The 13,877-nt window shown below is 41.7% G+C and overlaps 1 protein-coding gene across 1 annotated transcript in view; it reads right to left on the bottom strand.

The window, feature by feature from the left end:
• Window positions 1-13,877, bottom strand: part of TTC13 (tetratricopeptide repeat domain 13) — a 259,316-nt gene that overhangs the window by 161,194 nt on the left and 84,245 nt on the right. The window contains 1 exon segment of the mRNA XM_053711897.1: window positions 1,448-1,513. Coding sequence (XP_053567872.1) covers window positions 1,448-1,513 — 66 coding nt within the window.

Raw genomic sequence — 13,877 nt, 5'->3', positions numbered from 1 at the left:
AGTGTGCCTGTACTCTAAAACCTTAGTGATCAATGTAAGCAATTATATTTGTGTTTTTAATAAATTATTTTATATCCAGCATCCAGGACCACTTTGTATCCAGATTTGCCCTTGGTTTTCCTTATAAAGCGCAATTCTAGAGCTGTTGAAGCTCAAGCAAATGTGAGTATAACTGCTCAGCTTCTATCCATCTAGGCTTTGTTATTGTAACAGTTTCACGCTATGGTATGTTTTTTTTTCGCTTTCTTTAAAGACTGTTGGAAACCTCATTAAAAAGGACTCATACACCTGACATTTTGTGGTATTGTTTTGGGTTTGTATGAACTGCGTAAAGCTTTGACCACAAAAAAACATTTCCTGTTCCATGTGTTCATAAATAAAATACCCATGCATGTTTTTGTTTGTTTAATAAAACTGGTAATATAATTTTATGCTAAGCATGACATTATGTCTGTTCAGTTTTATTATAAGTCAAGTTCTACAGGGAAGATATACACTTGTCACCAGGAGATTATTTTAAAGCATTTGAACTTCATTAACAGTTTCTCCTTAGGATTCATAAGGTTATACTTCAAGTACATATCATTTTATTTAATTATCAAACCGTTTGTATTTCATTTTATATCATGCTTCTTGGTATTCGCCCTGGGTTGGAAATGGTTTTGGATACAGTTTTGTCCGTTACATTGAAATATTTGATACATATATCACATTCCACTTCTGTGAATGTTGGACTTCAGAATGTATTGGCTTATCAGGGGCATTCATTAATAAATTCCATAAAGTATATATATAACATTATGATTACTTAATTATTGACATAAAAATGTTAATTGCACCCTGCAAACACAAAGGCTTATGCCATGTGAATAACTAGCCACTATGAACGTAAACCTATTTCAAGGGTTTTCTAACCCCAGTACTTGAGAGCTAAGATTTAAAGATATTGCCATGCATTACCAAAAGCAACGCGTAATATCTGTTTCTGTTTGGAGGTCAGAGGTCAAGTAAAAATATTCTTTAAATGGACATTTACCCTTTGCAACTGCAAGACTTTTTCATAGTCTTGTAATAAATGAACATGTCAGTCAAACATGAAAACTTCAAATTTATTAGCATTAGCTTGTCATGGTCATTATTTGGCAAAACTTGGATCTAATTTTATTACCGTTGCTGAGGCCAGTTATGGAGATATACATAACAGGCCTGGGCTTTTGAAGTCTGCTGTGTGCACTTCCAATTCTATGAATTGTAAAATCCATAATATTCATAGATAAAATACAGGAAAAAGAAGCAACATAAATAAACTATACATAATTTTGACAATCTCAAAGTTTTTTATATCAATTTAAATCTTGGCTTATTTAAGCTTTCGAACATGACATTAGATACACTTTTCATACAACTTAAAACACTTTACTAGCCAAACAAGTGATTTGATACTTACTTGTAATCCTTTCTTCCCATAGGCTATTCCCCGACCATATATAGCACTGACAAGATCTGTGTCCTCCTTTAAATAATACAAAAAGAAGAAAAATAGATTTTAAATGAAAAACATAACTTAGATCCACTAAATAATTGACTAATTCTTAGTGGATAATTGTAAAATTGAAACTATGTGTTTGTATAGAAATGCAACACAGCAACATAATATATAAGTATTTATATCTGGTTTAATTAATGCATTTCAGAATTATATATGCATAATTCTGTAATATTACATAGGTTAATCTTTAACTAATTTATATAATGTAGTAACCATTTCACTGCCTAGGCACTTTCAAACCTCTGTGCTAGGAGGTGTTTAGTTGCTTGGCCTTCATTTTAAAAAAAAAAATTTGTTTGACGTTACAAAATTATCTCTCGTTTTTAAGCATTTTCAGACAATAACTTTAGTTTGCAGAAATATCACCATAAGAAAAGAATATATATATATATGTCATTTTCTATGGCATACATCAATATTTCAAACCCAAACTTTATTTTCCCACATTTACCATCAGCTGACCTCCCCAAGACATCAAAATGTGGGATTTTATATCTATATTTCTCTTGTTAAGTGTATCCAGTCCACGGATCATCCATTACTTATGGGATATTAACTCCTCCCCAACAGGAAGTGCAAGAGGATTCACCCAGCAGAGCTGCTACATAGCTCCTCCCCTAACTGCCATTACCAGTCATTCTCTTGCACCCAACGAATAGATAGGATGTGTGAGAGGACTTTGGTGATTATACTTAGTTTCATACCTTCAATCAAAAGTTTGTTATTTTATAATAGCACCGGAGTGTGTTATTCCTTCTCTGGTAGAATTTGAAGAAGAATCTACCTGAGTTTTTCTATGATTTTAGCCGGAGTAGTTAAGATCATATTGCTGTTTCTCGGCCATCTGAGGAGAGGTAAACTTCAGATCAGGGGACAGCGGGCAGATTAATCTGCAAAGAGGTATGTAGCAGCTTATTATTTTCTGACAATGGAATTGATGAGAAAATTCTGCCATACCGATATAATGTAAACTCAGCCTTAAATGCAGTAGCAGCAACTGGTATCAGGCTGTCATGTATGTATATTTTACACTTCAGTATTCTGGGGAATGGCACTTCACTGGAATTATACTGTATGCATAAAACTTTAGCCTAATTTGCAGGGACTAGCAACAGGCTTTTTAATAACACTCAATTTATTAATGTTAAACGTTTTTTGCTGGCATGTAAAATCGTTTAATTTTCTCAGGTACTGGGTGAAAAAATGTTTTGGGCACTATTTTTTTCCACTTGGCAGTCGTTTTATTTAATTTATGACAGTTTACTGATCTCTCTCACTGTTATGTGTGAGGGGGAGGGGCCTTTTTGGTGCTTTTGCTACGCATCAAAAAATTCAGTCAGAAGTTTATTGTCTTCCCTGCATGATCCGGTTCATCTCTACAGAACTCAGGGGTCTTCAAAACTTGTTTTGAGGGAGGTAATCACTCACAGCAGAGCTGTGAGATTGTAGTTGACTGTGATAAAAAAACGTTTATTTCTGTATTTTTTTTTTTTTTCTGCTATCAGGGTTAGTTATCCTTTGCTAATGGGAGCAATCCTTTGCTAAAATTGTGTTTTTTACAAAGATTTGATGCTATAACTTTTCAGTTTATTAATTTTCAACTGTCATAACTTTTTCTGTGCTTCTTATAGGCACAGTACGTTTTCATATTATAGTAAATTACTTGAAAAGTATTTCCAAGTTGCTAGTTTATTTGCTAGTGTGTTAAACATGTCTGATTCAGAGGAAGATATCTGTGCTATATGTGCTAAAGCCAAAGTGGAGCCCAATAGAAATTTATGTACTAACTGTATTGATGCTACTTTAAATAAAAGTCAATCTGTACAAATTGAACATATTTCACCAAACAACGAGGGGAGAGTTATGCCGACTAACTCGCCTCACGTGTCAGTACCTGCATCTCCCGCTCGGGAGGTGCGTGATATTGTAGCGCCGAGTACATCTGGGCGGCCATTACAAATCACATTACAGGATATGGCTACTGTTATGACTGAAGTTTTGGCTAAATTACCAGAACTAAGAGGTAAGCGTGATCACTCTGGGGTGAGAACAGAGTGCGCTGATAATATTAGGGCCATGTCAGACACTGCGTCACAATTTGCAGAACATGAGGACGGAGAGCTTCATTCTGCGGGTGACAGTTCTGATCCAAACAAACTGGATTCAGATATTTCAAATTTTAAATTTAAGCTGGAAAACCTCCGTGTATTACTAGGGGAGGTGTTAGCGGCTCTGAATGATTGTAACACAGTTGCAATACCAGAGAAAATGTGTAGGTTGGATAAATATTTTGCGGTACCGGCGAGTACTGACGTTTTTCCTATACCTAAGAGACTTACTGAAATTGTTACTAAGGAGTGGGATAGACCCGGTGTGCCGTTCTCACCCCCTCCGATATTTAGAAAGATGTTTCCAATAGACGCCACCACACGGGACTTATGGCAAACGGTCCCTAAGGTGGAGGGAGCAGTTTCTACTTTAGCTAAGCGTACCACTATCCCGGTGGAGGATAGCTGTGCCTTTTCAGATCCAATGGATAAAAAGTTAGAGGGTTACCTTAAGAAAATGTTTGTTCAACAAGGTTTTATATTGCAACCTCTTGCATGCATTGCGCCTGTCACGGCTGCAGCAGCATTTTGGTTTGAGTCTCTGGAAGAGACACTTGAATCAGCTCCATTAGATGAGATTACACACAAGCTTAAAGCCCTTAAGTTAGCTAACTCATTTATTTCAGATGCCGTAGTACATTTAACTAAACTTACGGCTAAGAATTCCGGATTCGCCATTCAGGCACGCAGAGCACTGTGGCTAAAATCCTGGTCAGCTGACGTTACTTCTAAATCTAAATTGCTTAATATACCTTTCAAAGGGCAGACCTTATTCGGGCCCGGGTTGAAAGAAATTATCGCTGACATTACAGGAGGTAAAGGCCATGCCCTGCCTCAAGACAGAGCCAAACCTAAGGCTAGACAGTCTAATTTTCGTTCCTTTCGTAATTTCAAAGCAGGAGCAGCATCAACTTCCTCTGCACCAAACAGGAAGGAGCTGTTGCTCGCTACAGACAAGGCTGGAGACCTAACCAGTCCTGGAACAAGGGCAAGCAGGCCAGGAAACCTGCTGCTGCCCCTAAGACAGCATGAATCGAGGGCCCCCGATCCGGGAACGGATCTAGTGGGGGGCAGACTTTCTCTCTTCGCCCAGGCTTGGGCAAGAGATGTCCAGGATCCCTGGGCGTTAGAGATCATATCTCAGGGATACCTTCTAGACTTCAAATTCTCTCCCCCAAGAGGGAGATTTCATCTGTCAAGGTTGTCAACAAACCAAATAAAGAAAGAGGCGTTTCTACGCTGCGTACAAGATCTTTTATTAATGGGAGTGATCCATCCGGTTTCGCGGTCGGAACAAGGACAAGGGTTTTACTCAAATCTGTTTGTGGTTCCCAAAAAAGAGGGAACTTTCAGGCCAATCTTGGATTTAAAGATCCTAAACAAATTCCTAAGAGTTCCATCGTTCAAAATGGAAACTATTCGGACAATTTTACCCATGATCCAAAAGGGTCAGTACATGACCACAGTGGATTTAAAGGATGCTTACCTTCACATACCGATTCACAAAGATCATTACCGGTATCTAAGGTTTGCCTTTCTAGACAGGCATTACCAGTTTGTAGCTCTTCCATTCGGATTGGCTACGGCTCCGAGAATCTTCACAAAGGTTCTGGGTGCTCTTCTGGCGGTACTAAGACCGCGAGGAATTGCGGTAGCTCCGTACCTAGACGACATTCTGATACAAGCTTCAAGCTTTCAAACTGCCAAGTCTCATACAGAGTTAGTACTGGCATTTCTAAGGTCGCATGGATGGAAGGTGAACGAAAAGAAGAGTTCTCTCTTTCCACTCACAAGAGTTCCCTTCTTGGGGACTCTTATAGATTCTGTAGAAATGAAGATTTACCTGACAGAAGACAGGTTAACAAAGCTTCAAAATGCATGCCGTGTCCTTCATTCCATTCAACACCCGTCAGTAGCTCAATGCATGGAGGTGATCGGCTTAATGGTAGCAGCAATGGACATAGTACCCTTTGCACGCCTACATCTCAGACCGCTGCAATTGTGCATGCTAAGTCAGTGGAATGGGGATTACTCAGACTTGTCCCCTACTCTGAATCTGGATCAAGAGACCAGAAATTCTCTTCTATGGTGGCTTTCTCGGCCACATCTGTCCAGGGGGATGCCATTCAGCAGGCCGGACTGGACAATTGTAACAACAGACGCCAGCCTACTAGGTTGGGGCGCTGTCTGGAATTCTCTGAAGGCTCAGGGACAATGGAATAAGGAGGAGAGTCTCCTACCAATAAACATTCTGGAATTGAGAGCAGTTCTCAATGCCCTTCTGGCTTGGCCCCAGTTAACAACTCGGGGGTTCATCAGGTTTCAGTCGGACAACATCACGACTGTAGCTTACCAACCATCAGGGAGGGACAAGAAGCTCCCTAGCAATGATGGAAGTATCAAAGATAATTCTCTGGGCAGAGTCTCACTCTTGCCACCTGTCAGCAATCCACATCCCGGGAGTGGAGAACTGGGAGGCGGATTTCTTAAGTCGTCAGACTTTTCATCCGGGGGAGTGGGAACTTCATCCGGAGGTCTTTGCCCAAATACTTCGACGTTGGGGCAAACCAGAGATAGATCTCATGGCGTCTCGTCAGAACGCCAAGCTTCCTCGTTACGGGTCCAGATCCAGGGATCCGGGAGCGGTTCTGATAGATGCTTTGACAGCACCTTGGACCTTCGGGATGGCTTATGTGTTTCCACCCTTCCCGATGCTTCCTCGATTGATTGCCAGAATCAAACAGGAGAGAGCATCAGTGATTCTAATAGCGCCTGCATGGCCACGCAGGACTTGGTATGCAGATCTAGTGGACATGTCATCCTGTCCACCTTGGTCGCTACCTCTGAAACAGGACCTTCTGATCCAGGGTCCCTTCAAACATCAAAATCTAATTTCTCTGAAGCTGACTGCTTGGAAATTGAACGCTTGATTTTATCAAAACGTGGTTTTTCTGAGTCAGTTATTGATACCTTAATACAGGCTAGGAAGCCTGTTACCAGAAAGATTTACCATAAGATATGGCGCAAATACTTATATTGGTGCGAATCCAAGAGTTACTCATGGAGTAAGGTTAGGATTCCGAGGATATTGTCTTTTCTACAAGAAGGTTTAGAAAAGGGTTTATCCGCTAGTTCCTTAAAGGGACAGATTTCAGCTCTGTCCATTCTTTTACACAAACGTCTGTCAGAAGTTCCGGACGTTCAAGCTTTTTGTCAGGCTTTAGCTAGGATCAAGCCTGTGTTTAAAACTGTTGCTCCACCATGGAGTTTGAACTTAGTTCTTAATGTTTTACAGGGGGTTCCGTTTGAACCCCTTCATTCCATTGATATCAAGTTGTTATCTTGGAAAGTTCTGTTTTTAATGGCGATTTCCTCGGCTCGAAGAGTCTCTGAGTTATCTGCCTTACATTGTGATTCTCCTTATCTGATTTTTCATTCAGACAAGGTAGTTCTGCGTACTAAACCTGGGTTCCTACCTAAGGTGGTCACTAACAGGAATATCAATCAAGAGATTGTGGTTCCATCTTTGTGTCCTAATCCTTCTTCGAAAAAGGAACGTCTGCTACACAATCTAGATGTAGTCTGTGCCCTGAAATTTTATCTACAGGCAACTAAGGATTTTCGACAAACGTCTTCCCTGTTTGTCGTTTATTCTGGTCAGAGGAGAGGTCAAAAAGCTTTGGCTACCTCTCTCTCCTTTTGGCTTCGTAGCATAATACGGTTAGCCTATGAGACTGCTGGACAGCAGCCTCCTGAAAGAATTACAGCACATTCTACTAGAGCTGTGGCTTCCACTTGGGCCTTTAAGAATGAGGCTTCTGTTGAACAGATTTGCAAGGCTGCAACGTCTTCTCTTCATACTTTTTCCAAATTTTACAAATTTGACACTTTTGCTTCTTCGGAGGCTGTTTTTGGGAGAAAGGTTCTTCAGGCAGTGGTTCCTTCCGTATAAAGAGCCTGCCTGTCCCTCCCGTCATCCGTGTACTTTAGCTTTGGTATTGGTATCCCATAAGTAATGGATGATCCGTGGACTGGATACACTTAACAAGAGAAAACATAATTTATGCTTACCTGATAAATTTATTTCTCTTGTAGTGTATCCAGTCCACGGCCCGCCCTGTCACTTTAAGGCAGGTAATTTTTCCATTAAACTACAGTCACCACTGCACCCTATGGTTTTCTTTTCTCTGCATGTTTTCGGTCGAATGACTGGTAATGGCAGTTAGGGGAGGAGCTATGTAGCAGCTCTGCTGGGTGAATCCTCTTGCACTTCCTGTTGGAGAGGAGTTAATATCCCATAAGTAATGGATGATCCGTGGACTGGATACACTACAAGAGAAATACATTTATCAGGTAAGCATAAATTATGTTTTTTCAATAACAATAATTGAAAACTAGAAGATACAGTTTATTATTTTTGCACTTTTTACCATATTGCAATTTATATAGAAAATGAGTATGAATAAAATATCCAACCACAAAAATTCAGATTTCCCAGTGCGGTGGTTTAACACATTTTGACAATTTATGCTTATTCCTTACCCATGTTCAAACTCACTCACTGATGTTGTAGCGGGAGCACGCTACATTTAGTTCAATAGCACGGCCGGGCACGCTGTGATCATACAGTGCGCCCGTGAACCACTTATGAGAAAGATCACATGATCAGAAGAGCCTGGAGTGTAGAGCTGGTAAGTGCAACTTAGATGGCTAAAATCTATCAAATCTTTTGATTTTTAAAGCGGTCGCTAAGATAATTCAGAATTATGTAACATTATTTTTTAAGTTTACTGACCATTGTAGCCCCTTAAGAACTGTAAAATGTACAGTACCTACAATAAGAATATAACAGGAGTCAATAAATGAAAGAATAATAGCAATTAAAATAAAATTGGTAAGCTCTGATATGACACAAGAAAGCTTCTCCTAACACATCTAAGATTGTTACTGTACCTCAGAAGAAAGGAAGAAGAGAAGCCAGAAGATGCAATAAAAAGCGTGCCAAAAAGTTATCCCTTAGCGCACCAGTGCCCAATGAGTGTTAACAAATGTTTCCTGGTGAAAAAAAGCTTTTTTTTTTAGCACAGATGAACAGAGACTCAGCTAACAATGGAGAGAGCTAAAGTCAGTCGCCTTATAATTAACGCGACAGGAGTCTCAAAAATAGTGAGAAAAATGCTGAAAATTCTCCCAAACTGCTCAATAAAGTGTTTGATGCGTGTGTAGCAGTCCCCAGGCTTTGTGAAATATGTGTAAATATCCATGCTAATAGCAGGTGGGTCATGGGAGGTGTAATGTACTTACCTGTAAGCACCTTCCCTTACCATGCTTACCATAAGTCTGCATCCAGTAGAACAACATGACCAAGGCAGTGCAAGCACAGTTAAAAACACTAAATAGTATATTCGCCCTGGAGCGAAAAAAGAGACTTAGCCTACCTTAAAAAACTATTACTCCCAAAAAGTTTCAAAGTACAAAATGTGAAAGAAAAGAAAAAAAGTGGAGCAAGCACAGTGCCAAGGATCTCCAAAAAAGCAGCACACTGTAGACCAGAGAATTGGCAGATAAATCAGCATTTCACCTGGGAGACCTGTGACATCTCCACACAGGGAGAAGATTGTGCCTGCCTGGCTGACCTCCTGTCTTTCCCTTTATCCAGGAGACTCTCTAAGGGGGAAAATGGGTTGCATAGAGATCCTCTATCAGCACTTATAAATTCATCTCACTCTATCCTGGAGGAAATAAACTGACTAAGTTCTGGTAAGCAGGGTTGTTTTTGCTTACTCTCTTAGTTGGATTGAGTGCAATCCCACGTGTATCATGGACTCTCTCCATCTTATGAAAGAAAAAAAACAGAATTTATGCCTACCTGATAAATTACTTTCTCTTGCGGTGTATCCAGTCCACGGATTCATCCTTTACTTGTGGGATATTCTCATTCCCTACAGGAAGTGGCAAAGAGAGCACACAGCAAAGCTGTCCATATAGCTCCCCCTCTAGCTCCACCCCCAGTCATTCGACCAAAGTTTAGGAAGAAAAAGGAGAAACCATAGGGTGCAGTGGTGACTGTAGTTTAAACAAAAAAAATTATACCTGACTTAAATGCTAGGGCGGGCCGTGGACTGGATACACAACAAGAGAAAGTAATTTATCAGGTAAGCATAAATTCTGTTTTCTCTTGCAAGGTGTATCCAGTCCACGGATTCATCCTTTACTTGTGGGATACCAATACCAAAGCTTTAGGACACGGATGAAGGGAGGGAACAAGACAGGTACCTTAAACGGAAGGCACCACTGCTTGCAAAACCTTTCTCCCAAAAATAGCCTCCGAAGAAGCAAAAGTATCGAATTTGTAAAATTTGGCAAAAGTATGCAGTGAAGACCAAGTCGCTGCCTTACAAATCTGTTCAACAGAAGCCTCATTTTTGAAAGCCCATGTGGAAGCCACTGCTCTGGTAGAATGAGCAGTAATTCTTTCAGGAGGCTGCTGGCCAGCAGTCTCATAGGCCAAACGGATGATGCTTTTCAGCCAAAAGGAGAGAGAGGTAGCAGTCACTTTCTGACCTCTCCTCTTACCAGAATAGATAACAAACAAGGAAGATGTTTGTCTGAAATCCTTAGTTGCTTGTAAATAACATAATTTATGCTTACCTGATAAATTCCTTTCTTCTGTTGTGTGATCAGTCCACGGGTCATCATTACTTCTGGGATATAACTCCTCCCCAACAGGAAATGCAAGAGGATTCACCCAGCAGAGCTGCATATAGCTCCTCCCCTCTACGTCACTCCCAGTCATTCGACCAAGAATCAACGAGAAAGGAGAAACCAAGGGTGAAGTGGTGACTGGAGTATAATTTAAAAGATATTTACCTGCCTTAAAAAACAGGGCGGGCCGTGGACTGATCACACAACAGAAGAAAGGAATTTATCAGGTAAGCATAAATTATGTTTTCTTCTGTTATGTGTGATCAGTCCACGGGTCATCATTACTTCTGGGATACCAATACCAAAGCAAAAGTACACGGATGACGGGAGGGATAGGCAGGCTCATTATACAGAAGGAACCACTGCCTGAAGAACCTTTCTCCCAAAAATAGCCTCCGAAGAAGCAAAAGTGTCAAATTTGTAAAATTTGGAAAAAGTATGAAGCGAAGACCAAGTTGCAGCCTTGCAAATCTGTTCAACAGAGGCCTCATTCTTAAAGGCCCAAGAGGAAGCCACAGCTCTAGTAGAATGAGCTGTAATTCTTTCAGGAGGCTGCTGTCCAGCAGTCTCATAGGCTAAACGAATTATGCTACGAAGCCAGAAGGAGAGAGAGGTAGCCGAAGCCTTATGACCTCTCCTCTGACCAGAGTACACGACAAACAGGGAAGACGTTTGTCGAAAATCCTTAGTTGCCTGCAAGTAGAACTTGAGGGCACGAACTACATCCAGATTGTGTAGAAGACGTTCCTTCTTTGAAGAAGGATTCGGGCACAGGGAAGGAACCACGATCTCTTGATTGATGTTCCTGTTAGTGACTACCTTAGGTAAGAACCCAGGTTTTGTACGCAGAACTACCTTATCTGAATGAAAAATCAAATAAGGAGAATCACAATGTAAAGCTGATAACTCAGAGACTCTCCGAGCCGAAGAAATAGCCATTAAAAATAACACTTTCCAAGATAACAACTTTATATCAATGGAATGAAGGGGTTCAAACGGAACTCCTTGTAGAACGTTAAGAACAAGGTTTAAACTCCATGGCGGAGCAACAGCTTTAAACACAGGCTTGATCCTAGCTAAAGCCTGACAAAAGGCCTGGACGTCTGGATTTTCTGACAGACGCCTGTGCAACAAGATGGACAGAGCTGAGATCTGTCCCTTTAATGAACTAGCCGATAAACCCTTTTCTAAACCTTCTTGTAGAAAGGACAATATCCTAGGAATCCTAACCTTACTCCAGGAGTAACCTTTGGATTCGCACCAGTATAGGTATTTACGCCATATCTTATGGTAAATCCTTCTGGTAACAGGCTTCCTAGCCTGTATCAGGGTATCAATAACCGACTCAGAAAAACCACGTTTTGATAAAATCAAGCGTTCAATTTCCAAGCAGTCAGCTTCAGAGAAGTTAGATTTTGATGTTTGAATGGACCCTGTATCAGAAGGTCCTGTCTTAGAGGTAGAGACCAAGGCGGACAGGATGACATGTCCACTAGATCTGCATACCAAGTCCTGCGTGGCCATGCAGGCGCTATTAGAATCACTGATGCTCTCTCCTGTTTGATTTTGGCAATCAATCGAGGAGCAGCGGGAAGGGTGGAAACACATAAGCCATCCCGAAGTTCCAAGGTGCTGTCAAAGCATCTATCAGAACCGCTCCCGGATCCCTGGATCTGGACCCGTAGCGAGGAAGTTTGGCGTTCTGGCGAGACGCCATGAGATCTATCTCTGGTTTGCCCCAACGTCGAAGTATTTGGGCAAAGACCTCCGGATGAAGTTCCCACTCCCCCGGATGAAAAGTCTGGCGACTCAAGAAATCCGCCTCCCAGTTCTCCACTCCCGGGATGTGGATTGCTGACAGGTGGCAAGAGTGAGACTCTGCCCAGCGAATTATCTTTGATACTTCCATCATTGCTAGGGAGCTTCTTGTCCCTCCTTGATGGTTGATGTAAGCTACAGTCGTGATGTTGTCCGACTGAAACCTGATGAACCCCCGAGTTTTTAACTGGGGCCAAGCCAGAAGGGCATTGAGAACTGCTCTCAATTCCAGAATGTTTATTGGCAGGAGACTTTCCTCCTGATTCCATTGTCCCTGAGCCTTCAGAGAATTCCAGACAGCGCCCCAACCTAGTAGGCTGGCGTCTGTTGTTACAATTGTCCAGTCCGGCCTGCTGAATGGCATCCCCCTGGACAGATGTGGCCGAGAAAGCCACCATAGAAGAGAGTTTCTGGTCTCTTGATCCAGATTCAGAGTAGGGGACAAGTCTGAGTAATCCCCATTCCACTGACTCAGCATGCACAATTGCAGCGGTCTGAGATGTAGACGTGCAAAGGGTACTATGTCCATTGCTGCTACCATTAAGCCGATCACCTCCATGCATTGAGCTACTGACGGGAGTTGAATGGAATGAAGGACACGGCATGCATTTAGAAGCTTTGTTAATCTGTCTTCTGTCAGATAAATCTTCATTTCTACAGAATCTATAAGAGTCCCCAAGAATGGAACTCTTGTGAGAGGAAAGAGAGAACTCTTCTTTTCGTTCACTTTCCATCCATGCGACCTTAGAAATGCCAGAACTAACTCTGTATGAGACTTGGCAGTTTGAAAGCTTGAAGCTTGTATCAGAATGTCGTCTAGGTACGGAGCTACCGAAATTCCTCGCGGTCTTAGTACCGCCAGAAGGGCACCCAGAACCTTTGTGAAGATTCTTGGAGCCGTAGCCAATCCGAATGGAAGAGCTATAAACTGGTAATGCCTGTCTAAGAAGGCAAACCTTAGATACCGGTAATGATCTTTGTGAATCGGTATGTGAAGGTAAGCATCCTTTAAATCCACTGTGGTCATGTACTGACCCTTTTGGATCATGGGTAAGATTGTCCGAATAGTTTCCATTTTGAACGATGGAACTCTTAGGAATTTGTTTAGGATCTTTAAATCCAAGATTGGCCTGAAAGTTCCCTCTTTTTTGGGAACCACAAACAGGTTTGAGTAAAACCCTTGTCCTTGTTCCGACCGCGGAACCGGATGGATCACTCCCATTAATAACAGATCTTGTACACAGCGTAGAAACGCTTCTTTCTTTATCTGGTTTGTTGACAACCTTGACAGATGAAATCTCCCTCTTGGGGGAGAGAATTTGAAGTCTAGAAGGTATCCCTGAGATATGATCTCTAGCGCCCAGGGATCCTGAACATCTCTTGCCCAAGCCTGGGCGAAGAGAGAGAGTCTGCCCCCCACTAGATCCGGTCCCGGATCGGGGGCCCTCGATTCATGCTGTCTTAGGGGCAGCAGCAGGTTTCCTGGCCTGCTTGCCCTTGTTCCAGGACTGGTTAGGTTTCCAGCCTTGTCTGTAACGAGCAACAGCTCCTTCCTGTTTTGGTGCAGTGGAAGTTGGTGTTGCTCCTGCTTTGAAATTCCGAAAGGGACGAAAATTAGACTGTCTAGCCTTAGCTTTGGCTTTGTCTTGAGGCAGGGCGTGGCCCTTACCTCCTGTAATGTCAGCGATAATTTCTTT

This window comes from Bombina bombina, chromosome 4, assembly GCF_027579735.1.
Source record: "Bombina bombina isolate aBomBom1 chromosome 4, aBomBom1.pri, whole genome shotgun sequence".
NCBI lineage: Eukaryota > Metazoa > Chordata > Amphibia > Anura > Bombinatoridae > Bombina > Bombina bombina.
This window is presented reverse-complemented; position numbering and strand designations above follow the sequence as displayed.